Source organism: Orcinus orca, chromosome 1 (genome assembly GCF_937001465.1).
Source record: "Orcinus orca chromosome 1, mOrcOrc1.1, whole genome shotgun sequence".
Lineage (NCBI taxonomy): Eukaryota > Metazoa > Chordata > Mammalia > Artiodactyla > Delphinidae > Orcinus > Orcinus orca.
The window spans coordinates 8592251-8608285 of record NC_064559.1 but is presented as its reverse complement, the minus strand read 5'-3'; the positions used below and the strand labels follow the sequence as shown (position 1 = coordinate 8608285).

At 40.0% G+C, this 16035-nt stretch overlaps 1 protein-coding gene across 1 annotated transcript in view; it reads left to right on the top strand.

The window, feature by feature from the left end:
• Nucleotides 1-16035, top strand: part of LOC101283227 (kinesin-like protein KIF28P) — an 85666-nt gene that overhangs the window by 23149 nt on the left and 46482 nt on the right. Inside the window, exons 3-4 of the mRNA XM_049695559.1 lie at nucleotides 3968-4171; nucleotides 14309-14344. Of these exons, the coding sequence (XP_049551516.1) occupies nucleotides 3968-4171; nucleotides 14309-14344 (240 nt within the window). The remainder of the gene's footprint in view (nucleotides 1-3967; nucleotides 4172-14308; nucleotides 14345-16035) is intronic.

Genomic DNA, 16035 nt, shown 5'->3' with positions numbered 1-16035 from the left:
TATTGGGGAAAGGACAGTCTTTTCAATAAATGGTGTTGAGAAAACTGGACAGCTACATGCAAAAGAAGAATCCCATACCTTACACCACTTAAAAAAAATGGATTTAAGACTTGAATGTAAGACATGGAACCATAAAACTCCTAGAAGAGAACATAGAGGGTAAGCTCCTAGACCTCAGTCTTGGCAATGATATTTTGGATTTTACACCAAAAACAAAAATAAATAAGTGGGAGTACCTCAACCCAAAAAACTTCTGTACATAAAGAAAACCATCAATGAAATGAAAAGGCAACTTACAGAAAAGGAGAAAATACTTACAAATCATATATTAATAAAAGGTTAATATCTAAAATATATAAAGAATTCATATAACTCAATAGCAAAAAGAAATCTGATTTTAAAATGGGCAGAGGAATTAAATGGACATTTTCCTCAAAGAAGGTATACAAACAGCCAACAGATACATGAAAATGTGCTCAACATCACTAATCATCAGGGAATGCAAATCAAAACCGCAATGTGGGGACTTCCTGGTGGCACAGTGGTTAAGAATCTGCCTGCCAATGCAGGGGACACGGGTTCAAGCCCTAGTCGGGGAAGATCCCACATGCCGCAGAGCAACTAAGCCGTGCGCCACAACTACTGAGCCTGCGAGCCACAACTACTGAGCCCGTGTGCCACAACTACTGAGCCCATCTGCCACAACTACTGAAGCCTGTGTGCCTAGAGCCCGTGCTCCACAACAAGAGAAACCACCGCAATGAGAAGCCTGCACACCACAATGAAGAGTAGTCCCTGTTTGCCCCAACTAGAGAAAGCCTGTTCATAGCAACAAAGACCCAACACAGCCAAAAATAAATAAATAAATTAATTAATTAATTTTTAAAACACCACAACATGATATCACCTCACACCCGTTAGAATGGCCATCATCGAAAATGACAAGAGATAAGTGTTGGTGAGTGTGTGGAGAAAAGGGAACCCTTGTGCACTGTTGGTGGGAGTGTAAATTGGTGCAGACACTATGAAAGGCAGTATGGAGATTCCCCTCAAAATTAAAAATGGAACTACCATGTGATCCAGCAATCCCACTTCTGAGTGTTTATCCAAAGAAAATGAAATCACTATCTTGATAAGATATCTGCACCCCCATATTCATTGCAGTATTATTTACAATAGTCAAGACATGGAAACAACCTAAGTGTTCATGGACAGATGAATGGATAAAGAAAATGTATATATACATATATATATATACATACATACACAATGGAATATTATTCAGCCATAAAAAGAAGGAAATCCTGCCATTTGCAACACATGGATGGACCTTGGGGCATTATGCCAAGTGAAATAAGTTGGACAGAAAAAGACAAACACTATATGATCTCACTTACATGTGGAATCTTTTTTAAAAATGAACTTTTAGATACCGAGAACAGATTGGTTGTTGCCAGAGGCAGGGGTTAATGTTGGGTGTCGAGTTTGAGGGGGGTGGGGGTGGGACACGGGTGAAGTGGGTGAAGGTCATCAAAAGCTACAGACTTCCAGTAAGGGAAATAAGTCCTGGGGATGTAATGTACAGCATGGTGATATACAGGCAGACCTCATTTTATTGTGCTTTGCTTTATTGCGCTTCGCAGATACAGTGTTGTTGTTGTGGGTTTTTTTCTTTTTCTTTTCTTTCTTTCTTTCTTTTTTAAACAAATTGAAGGTTAGTGGCAATCCTGTATCAAGCAAGGCTTTTGATACCATTTTTCCAACGTTGCTCACTCCGTGTCTCTGTGTCACATTTTGGTAACTCTCCCAATATTTCAAATTTATCTTTCTATTTCTCATGGTGATCTGTGATCAGTGATCTTTGATGTTACTATTGCAAAAAGATTATGAAGGCTCAGATGATGGTTAGCATTGTTGAGCAGTAAAATATTTCTAAATTATGATGTATACATTGTCTTTTTAGACATCATGCTATTGCACACTTAATAAATTACAGTATAGTGTAAACATAACTTTTATATGCATTGGGAAAAACAAAAACTTTTTGTGACTCACTTTATTGCATTATTTGCTTTATTGTGATGGTTTGGAACTGAACCCAGAGTATCTCTGAGGTATGCCTGTAGTTAACAATACAGTATTGTATATTTGAAAGTTGCTGAGAGAGTAGATCTTAAAATTTCTCATCACAAGAAAAAAAATTAGGGGAATTCCCCTGCAGTCCAGTGGTTAGGACTCTGTGCTCTCACTGATGAGGGCCCAGGTTCGATCCCTGGTCGGGGAACTAAGATCCCACAAGCCACACCGCATGGCCAAAAAATAAACAAACAAAAACTCTGTGAACTAAATTTATTCTGGTAATCATTTCTCAATATATACATATATCAAATCATTATGCTGTACATTTGAAACTAGTATAATGTTATATGTCAATTCTATCTCAGTTTTTTAAAAGATAGTTTTAAAAGGCTGCAAGAACTGTGCTGTAAAGAGACTTGATTAACTTTGTCAACAGCTTTCCCTCTCATCCTCCCTATCTTTTGTTGATCACCTATTAAGATACTGCAGAATTATAGTTTTACATACTGTAGTGTAGGAAAATGTTTCATGTAGTTGATTATAGGATGAAGAACAGGAAGAAACTAGAAATGTAGCTCTGTGACTTCTTGGCTTACCTAATATGCAAATCACTGACACCCAAAAGAGATTTCAATGGAAAACTATACAGAAAACTCTACAGCTAACAAAATTTACAGAATGATTCTATTCTCTAAGATTTTGTTTATTTAATAAAATTCTATGTTGTTTGTTTGAAGTTTTCAATTCATAAAAATTTGCAATAAAAGCATTTCCCCCAAATCTCCAAATAGCACAGAGGAAAAAAAGATAGCAAAACCAGTTACTTTACTAAGCTTGTGAGCACTCCTTAGGTTCAGCTCATAGCTCCTAAGGTAGAGTGGATATCTATTACATAAATACATTTTTCTGGTAAAAGTATGGTCTCAATGTTCTGAAAAACCACTGGCCAGATTCCACATTTTAAGCCTAGAGCTCCCCTAACACTTACAGTGTAATACTTTTTATTCCTTTCTCATGAGAAATGAATAGTGTAAGAAAATTGGTTATTGCCTATTGTCCTTATAAAAATCACACTACGTTAGTATGTGCATCTTTCCCAGAAATAAAAATTATATAAATTACACAAATGTATATGTTGCAACAAATGGCGTGTATAATGCTTACTTACTATTTTATTGATATTAGAGAACAGAAAAGAATATGCACTTTGAAACAGCCTCAAATAAGAGAATTATTGCTGGCTATGACAATAACAGATAATATCTCTCATATTACAGATAACATAATAGATAATAATAGATAATCAGATGATAGATAATAAAAGCCAGACCACATCTTCTCTTTCAAGCAATTGTGGGCACAAGCATCTGTGTCTGCCACTTAAAAACAAAAGGGTGCATATGTATATGTGTGTGTTGGCTTCAGAACCACTAGGTCTTGTTAAAAACAAAAAAAGAAATAAGGTTCAGCAGCAGCGAGTTAAAATTAGTGTAGGAATTTTGTGACATTGTCTGGATTAAAGAATACAGAGAAATCAGAAAACACTTTGGTCTGTGTCCCTTGGTCCCTTGAAATTATTGTCTAATTGCTGAATTTTAAAGACCTAGCCCATGTTTTGTCAAGGCTATAAAATACTCAAATCCATTACTGATGAATACTGGCTAGTTGAAGATACATGGTGATTTGTGGTGATCAGTGTTTTCCAAACTGACAAATCCCTTTTTGGTTGCCAGCTTTATTTCACTGGTTCTAAGACAGCATCTGAGTTATATTTCAAGTAAGTCATATGACACTAATTAAGGTGGAACTCACCAAAACCAGAATATTAGATTTTAAGAGTACTGTGAAAAGTCAGTGCTGAACTTGATGCCTGTGGTCTTCTTTCCAGAGAGATGTTTTCCACGATCTTGGCAGGGGAATTCTGGACAGTGCCTGGCAAGGCTATAATACTACTCTCCTGGCTTATGGCCAAACTGGCTCTGGAAAAAGCTATTCCATGATTGGGTTTGGGGCAAACAAGGGTATCATTCCAAATGTGTGTGAAGAGCTATTTCAAGCAATTGAGAACCGGGAGAAAAATCAAGAATACCAGGTATGTATTATTCTAGAATCCCTTATTTAAGGAATTTTTTTTTCATTTTGGAAATTCTCTGCCCCCAATGAAAGTTATCGGCATCTCTATTTTAGGATAATGTTAATTATCCTAAAAGGATAGTCTTCAATAAATGGTGTTGGGAAAACTGGACAGCCATGTGCAAAAGAATGGAATTAGACCACTATATTACACCATACACAAAAATTTACTCAAAATGGATTAAAGACTTGAATGTAAATTTTGAAACCATAGATGTCCTAGAAGAAAACATAGGCAGTAACCTCAATGAAATCGGTCTTAGTGATGTTTCTGTGGCTCTGACTCCAAAAGCAAGGGAAAGAAAAGCAAAAATAAACAAATGGGACTAATAAAACAAAAAACCTTCTTCACAGAGAAGGAAACCATCATTAAAATGAAAAAGCAAATAAAAGAAATGAAACTGAGTTATTGGTAATGAGATGGATGGACCTAGAGTCTGCCATACGGAGTGAAGTAAGCCAGAAGAGAAAAACAAATACCGTATGCTAACACATACATATGAAATCTAAAAAAAAAAAAAAGGTCATGAAGAACCTAGGGGCAAGACAGGAATACAGACACAGACCTACTAGAGAACGGACTTGAGGATATGGGGAGGGGGAAGGGTAAGCTGGGACAAAGCGAGAGAGAGGCATGGACATATATACACTACCAAACGTAAGGTAGATAGCTAGTGGGAAGCAGCCTCACAGCACAAGGAGATCAGCTCGGTGCTTTGTGATGACCTAGAGGGGTGGGATGGGGAGGATGGGAGGGAGGCTCAAGAGGGAGGGGTTATGGGGACATATGTATGCATATGGCTGATTCACTTTAGTGTACAACAGAAACTAACACAGTATTGTGAAGAAATTATACTCCAATAAAGATTTATTTTTTAAAAATGAGGGCTACCCTGGTGGTGGAGTTGTTGAGAGTCCGCCTGCCGATGCAGGGGACGCAGGTTCGTGCCCCGGTCTGGGAAGATCCCACATGCCGCGGAGCGGCTGGGCCCGTGAGCCATGGCCGCTGAGCCTACGCGTCTGGAGCCTGTGCTCTGCAACGGGAGAGGCCACAACAGTGAGAGGCCCGTGTACCGCAAAAAAAAAAAAAAAAAGGGCAGAAGACCTGAAAAGGCACTTCCAAAGAAGATATACAGATGACCAACAGGGACATGAAAAGATGTTCACCGTCACTAATTATTAGGGAAAAGAAACTCAAAACCGCAATGAGATATTGTTACCAAAAGTGGGGTACAGCTGCTCACTGCTCAAAAGCCAACAAAGAGGCAAGGTTGGTGGAAAGGAAAGTTTGCTTTATATTTCAGAGGCTGGCAACCTGTCCAAAGGCTGACTGCCGCCAACAGTCAGTGGGCAAGAGCTTTTACAGGGAAAGGAGAGAGGGGGCTACATGTGGAAACAGTAGTGTCAGCTCTGACAGTCACCTTGAAATTGGTCGTGTGGTGATCTGATCAGCATCATCTTGATTGTTTTAAGTATGGTTAATCTTCAGTTCCAGGGTCGGTTTCCATTTTTTTGAGGCCAGTTCTCAGAATTGTGGCAGCTTTTGTCATGGCTACAGTCTGGTCATCATACAGTTAACTTCTTCCACCTTGTGGGGTTTTTAGTATCTATAAGACAGCTCAAAGGATATGGCTCAGAATATTATCTACATTCCTTTGACTATGCTTAATGACTAAATGATTATTTAGTCTTGTTGGACTGTTTTTTTTAAATTTAATATAATTTAATTTTTTTATACAGCGGGTTCTTATTAGTTATCCATTTTATACATATTAGTGTATATATGTCAAACCCAATCTCCCAGTTCATCCCACCACCACCCCCACTTTCCCCCCTTGGTGTCCATACGTTTGTTCTCTACATCTGTGTCTCTATTTCTGCCTTGCAAACTGGTTCATCTGTACCATTTTTCTAGATTCCACATATATGTGTTAATATACGATATTTGTTTTTCTCTATTTGCCTTACTTCACTCTGTATGACAGTCTCTAGGTTCATCCAAGTCTCTGCAAATGACCCAATTTCATCCATTTTTATGGCAGAGTAATATTCCACTGTATACATGCACCACATCTTCTTTATCCATTCCTCTGTTGACAGGCATTTAGGTTGCTTCCATGACCTAGCTATAGTAATTAGTGCTGCAATGAGCATTGGGGTACATGTGTCTTTTTGAATTATGGTTTTCTCTGGGTATATGCCCAGTAGTGGGATTGCTGGGTCATATGGTAATTCTATTTTTAGTTTTTAAGGAACTACCATACTGTTCTCCATAGTGGCTGTATCAATTTACATTCCTATTAACAGTGCAAGAGGGCTCCCTTTTCTCCACACCCTCTCCAGCATTTGTTTGTAGATTTTCTGATGATGCCCATTCTAACTGATGTGAGGTGATACCTCATTGTAGTTTTGATTTGCATTTCTCTAATAGTGATGTTGAGCAGCTTTTCATGTGCCTCTTGGCCATCTGTATGTCTTCTTTAGAGAAATGCATATCTAGGTCTTCTGCACATTTTTTGATTAGGTTTTTTGTTTTTTTAATATTGAGCTGCATGAGCTGTTTATATATGTTGGAGGCTAATCCTTTGTCCATTGATTCATTGGCAAATATTTTCTCCCATTCTGAGGGTTGTCTGTTCATCTTGTTTATAGTTTATTTTGCAGTGCAAAAGCTTTTAAGTTTCATTAGGTCCCATTTGTTTATTTTTGTTTTTATTTCCATTACTCTAGCAGGTGGGTCAAAAAAGATCTTGCTGTGATTTATTTCACAGAGTGTTCTTCCTATGTTTTCCTCTAAGAGTTTTACAGTCTTACATTTAGTTTACATGAGTTTATTTTTGTGTATGGTGTTAGGAAGTGTTCAAATTTCATTCTTTTACATGTGCCTGTCCAGTTTTCCCAGCACCAATTATTGAAGAGACTGTCTTTTCTCCATTGTATATCCTTGCCTCCTTGTCATAGATTAGTTCACTGTAGGTGCGTGGGTTTCCTATCATGTTCCATTGATCTCTATTTCTGTTTTTGTGCCAGTACCATATTGTCTTGATTACTGTAGCTTTGTAGTATAGTCTGAAGTCAGGGAGTCTGATTCCTCCAGCTCCATTTTTTTCCCTCAAGATTTCTTTGACTATTCGGGGTCTTTTTTGTCTCCATACAAATTTTAAGATTTTTGTTCTAGTTCTGTAAAAAATGTCACTGGCAATTTAATAGGGATTGCACTGAATCTGTAGATTGCTTTGGGTAGTATAGTCATCTTCACAATATTGATTCTTCCAATCCAAGAACATGGTATATCAGTCCATCTGTGTCATCTTTGATTTCTTTCATCCGAGTCTAATAGTTTTCTGAGTATAGTTCTTTTACCTCCTTAGGTAAGTTTATTCCTAGGTATTTTATTCTTTTTGTTGCAATGGTGAATGGATTAATTCACCATTAATTTTTTTTTTTTTGCAGTACGCGGGGCCCTCACTGTTGTGGCCTCTCCCGTTGCGGAGCACAGGCTCCGGACGCGCAGGCTCCAGACACACAGGCTCAGCGGCCATGGCTCACAGGCCCAGCTGCTCCGCAGCGTGTGGGATCCTCCCGGACCGGGGCACGAACCCACGTCCCCTGCATCGGCAGGCGGACTCTCAACCACTGCACCACCAAGGAAGCCCAATTCACCATTAATTTAATTTCTTTAATTTAATTTCTCTTTCTGATATTTCGTTGTTAGTGTATAGGAATGCAAGAGATTTCTGTGCATTAATTTTGTATCCTGCAACTTTACCAGATTCATTGATTAGCTCTAGTAGTTTTCTGGTGGCATCTTTAGGATTCTCTATGTATAGTATCATGTCACCTGCAAACAGTGACAGTTTTACGTCTTCTTTTCCAATTTGTATTCCTTTTATTTCTTTTTCTTCTCTGATTGCCATGGCTAGGACTTCCAAAATTATGTTGAATAATAGTGGCGAGAGTGGACATCCTTGTCTTGTTCCTGATCTTAGAGGAAATATTTTCAGTTTTTCACAATTGAGAATGATGTTTACTATGGGTTTGTCATATATGGCCTTTATTATGTTGAGGTAGGTTCCCTCTATGCCCACTTTCTGGAGAGTTTTTACCATAAATGGGTAAAATGCTTGTCAAAAGCTTTTTCTGCATCTATTGAGATGATCATATGGTTTTTCTTCTTCAGTTTTTTAATATGGTGTATTGCATTGATTGATTTGCATACATTGAAGAATCCTTGCATCCCTGGGATAAATCCCACTTGATCATGGTGTATGATCCTTTAAATATGTTGTTGGATTCTGTTTGCTAGTATTTTGTTGAGGATTTTTTCATCTATATCCATCAGTGATATTGGTCTGTAATTTTCTTTTTTTTTTTTTAGCATTTTTGGTTTTGGTATCAGGGTGATGGTGAGCTCGTAGAACGAGTTTGGGAGTGTTCCTTCCTCTGCAATTTTTTGGAAGAGTTTGAGATGGTGTTAGCTCTACTCTAAATGCTTGATAGAATTCAACTATGAAGTCATCTGGTCCTGGACTTCTGTTTGTTGGAAGATTTTTAATCACAGTTTCAATTTCTTTACTTGTGATTCGTCTGTTCTTTTTTTTCTATTTCTTCCTGGTTCAGTCTTGGAAGATTATACCTTTCTAAGAATTTGTCCATTTCTTCCAGGTTGTCCATTTTATTGGCATAGAGTTGCTTGTAGCAGTCTCTTAGGATGCTTTGTATTTCTGCGGTGTCTGTTGTGACTTCTCCTTTTTCATTTCTAATTTTAGAGTCCTCTCCCTCTTTTTCTTGATGAGCCTGGCTAAAGGTTTATCAATTTTGTTTATCTTCTCAAAGAACTAGCTTTTAGTTTTATTGATCTTTGTTACTGTTTTCTTTGTTTCTATTTCATTTATTTCTGCTCTGATCTTTAGGATTTCTTTCCTTCTACTAAATTTGGATTATGTTTGTTCTTCTTTCTCTAGTTCCTTTAGGTGTAAAGTTAGATAGTTTATTTGAGATTTTTCTTGTATCTTGAGGTAGGATTGTATTGCTATAAACTTCTCTTTTAGAACTACTTTTATTGCATGCTGTAGGCTTTGGATCGTTGTGTTTTCATTGTCATTTGTCTCTAGGTATTTTTTGATTTCCTCCTTGATTCTTCAGTGATCTCTTTGTTATTTAGTAACGTATTGTTTAGCCTCCATGTGTTTGTATGTTTTACAGATCTTTTCCTGTAATTGATATCTAGTCTCGTAGCATTGTGGTCGGAAAAGATACTTGATACAATTTCAATTTTCCAAAATTTACCAAGGCTTGATTTGTGACCCAAGATGTGATCTATCCTGGAGAATGTTCCATGAGCACTTGAGAAAAATGTGTATTCTGTTGTTTTTGGATGGAATGTCCTATAAATATCAATTAAGTCCATCTTGTTTAATGTATCATTTAAAGCTTGTGTTTCTTTATTTATTTTCATTTTGGATGATCTGTCCATTGGTGAAAGTGGAGTGTTAAAGTCCCCTACTCTGAATGTGTTACTGTTGATTTCCCCTTTTATGGCTGTTAGTATTTGCCTTATGTATTGAGGTGCTCCTATGTTGGGTACATAAATATTTACAAATGTTATATCTTCTTCTTGGATCGATCCCTTGATCATTATGTAGTGTCCTTCTTTGTCTCTTCTAATAGTCTTTATTTTAAAATCTATTTTGTCTGATATGAGTATTGCTACTCCAGCTTTCTTTTGGTTTCCAATTGCATGTAATATCTTTTTCCATGCCCTCACTTTCAGTCTGTATGTGTCCCTAGGTCTGAAGTGGGTCTGTTGTAGACAGCATATGTAAGGGTCTTGTTTTTGTATCCAGTCAGCCAGTCTGTGTCTTTTGGTGGGAGCATTTAATCCATTTACATTTAAGGTAATTATCGATATGTATGTTCCTATTCCCATTTTCTTAATTGTTTCGGGTTTGTTATTGTAGGTCTTTTCCTTCTCTTGTGTTTCTTGCCTAGAGAAGTTCCTTTAGCATTTGTTGTAAAAGTGGTTTGGTGGTGCTGAACTCTCTCAGCTTTTGCTTGTCTGTAAAGGTTTTAATTTCTCAATCAAATCTGAATGAGATCCTTGCTGGTTAGAGTCATCTTGGTTGTAGGTTTTTCTCCTTCATCACTTTAAATATGTCCTGCCAGTCCCTTCTGGCTTGCAGAGTTTCTGCTGAAAGATCAGCTGTTAACATTATGGGGATTTCCTTGTGTGTTATTTGTTGTTTTTCCCTTGCTTCTTTTAATATGTTTTGTATTTAATTTTTGACAGTTTGATTAATATGTGTCTTGGCATGTTTCTCCTTGGATTTATCCTGTATGGGACTCTCTGTGCTTCTTGGACTTGATTAACTATTTCCTTTCCCATATTAGGGAAGTTTTCAACTATAATCTCTTCAAATATTTTCTCAGTTCCTTTCTTTTTCTCTTCTTCTTCTGGGACCCCTATAATTTGAACGTTGCTGTGTTTAATGTTGTCCCAGAGGTCTCTGAGACTGTCCTCAGTTCTTTTCATTCTTTTTTCTTTATTCTGCTCTGCAGTAGTTATTTCCACTAATTTATCTTCCAGGTCACTTATCTGTTCTTCTGCCTCAGTTATTCTGCTATTGATCCCATCTAGAGTATTTTTCACTTCATTTATTGTGTTCTTCATCGCTGATTGTTTTCTCTTTAGTTCTTCTAGGTCCTTGTTAAATGTTTCTTGCATTTATTCTATTTCCAAGATTTTGGATCATCTTTACTATCATTATTCTGAATTCTTTTTCAGGTAGACTACCTATTTCCTCTTTATTTTTTACGTCTGGTGGGTTTTTATCTTGCTCCTTCATCTGCTGTGTGTTTTTCTGTCTTCTCATTTTGCTTATCTTACTGTGTTTGGGGTCTCCTTTTTGCAGGCTGCAGGTTCGTAGTTCCCATTGTTTTCGGTGTCTGTCCCCAGTGGCTGAAGTTGGTTCAGTGGGTTGTGTAGGCTTCCTGGTGGAGTGGACTAGTGCCTGTGTTCTGGTGGATGAGGCTGTATCTTGTCTTTCTGGTGGGCAGGTCCACGTCTGGTGGTGTGTTTTGGGGTGTCTGTGGCCTTATTATGATTTTTGGCAGCCTCTCTGCTAATGGGTGGAGTTGTGTTCCTGTCTTGCTAGTCGTTTGGCATAGGGTGTCCGGCACTGTAGCTTGCTGGTCGTTGAGTGAAGCTGGGTGCTGGTGTTGAGATGGAGATCTCTGGGAGATTTTTGCCATTTGATATTACGTGGAGCTGGGAGGTCTCTTGTGGACCAGTGTCCTGAAGTTGGCTCTCCCACCTCAGAGGCACAGCACTGCCTCCTGGCTGCAGCACCAAGAGCCTTTCATCCACACGGCTCAGAATAAAAGGGAGAAAAAGCAGAAAGAAATAAAGAGGAAAAAATAAAATAAATATAAAATAAAGTCATTAAAATAAAAAATAATTATTAAGAAAAAATATTTTTTAAAGTAAAAACAAAAAGAAAAATGGACGGATAGAACCCTAGGACAGATGGTGAAAGCAAAGCTATACAGACAAAATCTCACACAGAAGCATACACATACACACTCACAAAAAGAGGAAAAGGGGAAAAAATAATCTATCTTGCTCTCAAAGTCCACCTCCTCAATTTGGGATGACTCTTGTCTATTCATCTATTCCACAGATGCAGGGTACATCAAGTTGATTGTGGAGATTTAATCCGCTGCTCCTGAGGCTGCTGGGAGAGATTTCCCTTTCTCTTCTTTGTTCTCACAGCTCCCAGGTGCTCAGCTTTGGATTTGGCCCCGCCTCTGCGTGTAGGTCGCCGGAGGTCATGTGTTCTTCGCTCAGACAGGACGGGGTTAAAGGAGCAGCTGATTCAGGGGCTCTGGCTCACTCAAGCCGGGGGAGGGAGGGGTACGGATGCGCGGCGCAGAGGCCAGCATGACGTTGCACCAGCCTGAGGCGCGCCATGCGTTCTCCCGGGGAAGTTGTCCCTGGATCCTGGGACCCTGGCAGTGGCGGGCTGCGCAGGCTCCCCGGAAGGGGAGTGTGAAGAGTGACCTGTGCTCGCACACAGGCTTCTTGGTGGTGGCAGCAGCAGCCTTAGCGTCTCATGCCCGTCTCTGGGGTCCGCGCTTTTAGCCGCGGCTCGTGCCCGTCTGTGGAGCTCCTTTAAGCAGCGCTCTTAATCCCCTCTCCTCGCGCACCAGGAAACAGAGGGAAGAAAAAGTCTCTTGCCTCTTCGGCAGGTCCAGATTTTTTGCCGTACTCCCTCCCAGCTAGCCGTGGCGCACTAGCCCCCTTCAGTCTGTGTTCACGCTGCCAACCCCAGTCCTCTCCCTGGGATCCGACTGAAACCCGAGCCCCAGCTCCCAGCCCCGCCCGCCCCAGCGGGTGAGCAGACAAGCCTTTCGGCCTGGTGAGTGCCGGTCGGCACCGATCCTCTGTGCGGGAATCTCTCCGCTTTGCCCTCTGCACCCCTGTTGCTGTGCTCTCCTCCGCGGCTCCAAAGCTTCCCCCCTCCACCACCCGCAGTCTCCGCCCGCGAAGGGGCTTCTAGTGTGTGGAAACCTTTCCTCCTTCACAGCTCCCTCCCACTGGTGCCGGTCCCGTCCCTATCCTTTTGTCTCTGTTTATTCTTTTTTCTTTTGCCCTACCCAGGTACGTGGGGGGTTTCTTGCCTTTTGGGAGGTCTGAGGTCTTCTGCTAGCGTTCAGTAGGTGTTCTGTAGGAGTTGTTCCACGTGTAGATGTATTTCTGATGTATCTGTGGGGAGGAAGGTGAACTCCACGTCCTACTCTTCTGCCATCTTCCCCCTCTCCCCTCCCATGCAGTGTTTTTTGTTGTAGTTGTTTGTTTGTTTGTTTGTTTGTTTTGCGGTACGCGGGCCTCTCACTGTTGTGGCCTCTCCCATTGCGGAGCACAGGCTCAGGACACGCAGGCTCAGCGGCCATGGCTCACGGGCCCAGTCGCTCTGCGGCATGTGGGATCCTCCCGGACCGGGTCTCGAACCCACGTCCCCTTCATCGGCAGGCGGACTTTCAACCACTGCGCCCCCAGGGAAGCCCTCTCATGCAGTTTTAATCTGCTTCCTCTGTCTTGTTTCTGGAGTAAGCAAGTGTGTGCACACTCTTCATGAGTGGAGTCTAGGTTTCTTACAGCCCTCTGTCAGTCTCACTGGTTTTCAAAGCAGCTAGGGGAACTCATCCTCCTGGTGTCAGACCCCAGGGCTGGGTTGCCCACTGTGTGTTCAAACCTCTCACTCCCCAGTAGGATCTCCAAGCCTGTGTAATACCTCTCCTCTTCTGTGTCCCTCCCAGGGGCACAGGTCCCGACCTGATTGCTTCTCTTCCCTTCCGACCCGATTCTGTGTGGATCTTTCTTATAGCCCTGGTGTTGTAAGCATCCTTCTGCTGGTTTCCAATTAGTTTTCAGTGAGAATTGCTCCACGGGTACACGTATTTTTGATGTGTTAATGAGGGGAGGTGAGCTTAGCGTCCTCCTGCGCTGCCATCTTGATCTCCCCTCCCAATTGTTTATCTTAAAATGTGATGCTCTCTGAAGCTAGTTGGAAGCTCTGGGGAGGTAAGGTTTGACTGGCAGGACTCACCACAGGGTGACTAACAGACAAGCCAGTTTTTCATGGGTGAGGGATGGTGGTGGCAAAATGTCAGTATCTTAGAGCCTTTTCTCTAGACTAGAGTAGTTCAGATTCCCCCAGTCTCCTGTTTAAGGGGTGTGAGCTTGGCTAGCATTATTCCAAAAGCACAGTAGGGTGAAGACCAATCTTTTTCTCTGCATATGTTCAGATCAGAGAGTGAGCAATAAAGAACAACATTTTTCTCTTCACAGTTGAGGCTGTAACACAGGCACACACACATGCAATGTTTTGTATGTTTTTAATTTATATTAAGAACTTCCTCCATATCATTAAAATTATTTGAGAATCTCCTATGGCTTGTGAAAAAGAGCTTTACTATATTTAATATTTCGCTGTTTCCTTTGCTGTACATTTATCTCGTTTCCATAGTACTTTTTTTTTTCAAAGATGACAGTTTCAAGAGAATCTTAATTTACTTTGTGCCCTTTTTTATACAGGTTACATTCAGCATGCTGGAAATTTACAATGAACAGGTAACAGTGATGATATTTTCTGACACACAAATCTGAGTGACTCTCTGCAGCTTAATAAATATCAGAGGCTCCCCCTCACCTATCCTACAGATAAAGTCAAAACTCTTTAGCCTGGCATTGACTATTCAGCCCTAACCTACCTCATTTTAGGTAGGTTCCACTTCACTTTATGTCCTTGTGTCTCCACACATTCTATTCTTCAGCCACATAGAACTATTCTTCCTTTGCAGAATATGTCATTCTTTCCTACATCTATCTTCCCCTACCCGGAATACCCTTCCTGCTTCCTCTGGCCTTAAAGAAACTACTAAACTTCAAATCCAGCTCAGATGTCAGCTCCTCTATACATCCTAAGGCTTCAGTCAGTCTGGCTTCAGGACAGTGGTTGGCAAACTTTATCTTCAAAGTCCAGACAGAAAATATTTTAGGCTTTGAGGGCCATAAAGTCTCTGTCACCACTACTGTATTCTGCCCTCAGGGCACAAAAGCAGCCACAGAGGATATGTAAATGAGTGGACGTGGCTGCATACCAATAAACCTTTGTTTACAGACACTGAAGCTTGAATTTCACCTAATTTTCACGTCACAAAATATTTTTCTTTTGATTTTTTTCAGCCATTTAAAAATGTGAAAAACATTGTTACCTCAATGATCATACAAAAACAAGTGGAGGGCTGAATTTGGCCCATGGGCCATAGTTTGCTTGATCATAGAACGTGGGTTCAAATCCCAGCTCTCTCATTTACTAGCTTTGTGACTTTGGGATATCACTTTATCTCAGAGCTCAGTTTGCTTATTTATAAAGTAGAGAATTTAAAATAAGACACTACACTTTGAGATGCACTGAATCTTAAATTTCTAACGTAGCGCTTATCAAACGCTAGATATTGAGCAACCTTTCCTCTTTGTGCTTATATCATACTGTAAAATTTTATTTACATATTTGTATCTCCAGAACAGATAATTGCACCTTTCTATTGGCAATACTTAGTATAATACTTGGTTTAGAATGGATGCCCCTAAGGTTTGCTGAATGGGTAAATTGACAGGGGTATCTATAATTGTAAGCTTCTTAAGGGTAGTTTCATACCCCAAGATCTCTTGTGTAACCCCACGCACTATCCCAAAGCCTTGCACTTAATCATTACTGAATAACTATTACTGAAGGAATAAATCTGTCAGTGTTTTTCTCTTTATATTAAGGAGAGAAAATATCTATTTTTTTCTCATATGCTTCCATGAGCCATTTATTACTGTTGAAGGTTGATAGTAAATTCAAACGGGTTATTATGTTAAGGTCACAGATTAAGTTTCTATTTCTTTCAAGTTGATGGGCTTGGGAGACAGTATAGCTCCTTTATTTCATACCAGTAACTTCAGGAGGACAACTTTACTTCCTTTATTATGAAGTTCTTGTGAAAGGAACAGGGGAGAATGGCATCACATTGTGGGTCCCTTACTGATACCTATTAATGAGGATAATCTCTCTGGAGTTCTCTTTTCTTATCTCTAAAATAAGGACATTGGACATCCTAAATACTTCTTCATGTCTCACCTTCTACGAGTCTCTGGTATTTTTCCAGCCGTACTTCAACAAAGTGACATTTATTAGATACTTTTCATGTTTCAGACATCATACTAGACTCTGAGAATGAATAAAACCTAAGACATGATTCCTGTCATGGAGAAGT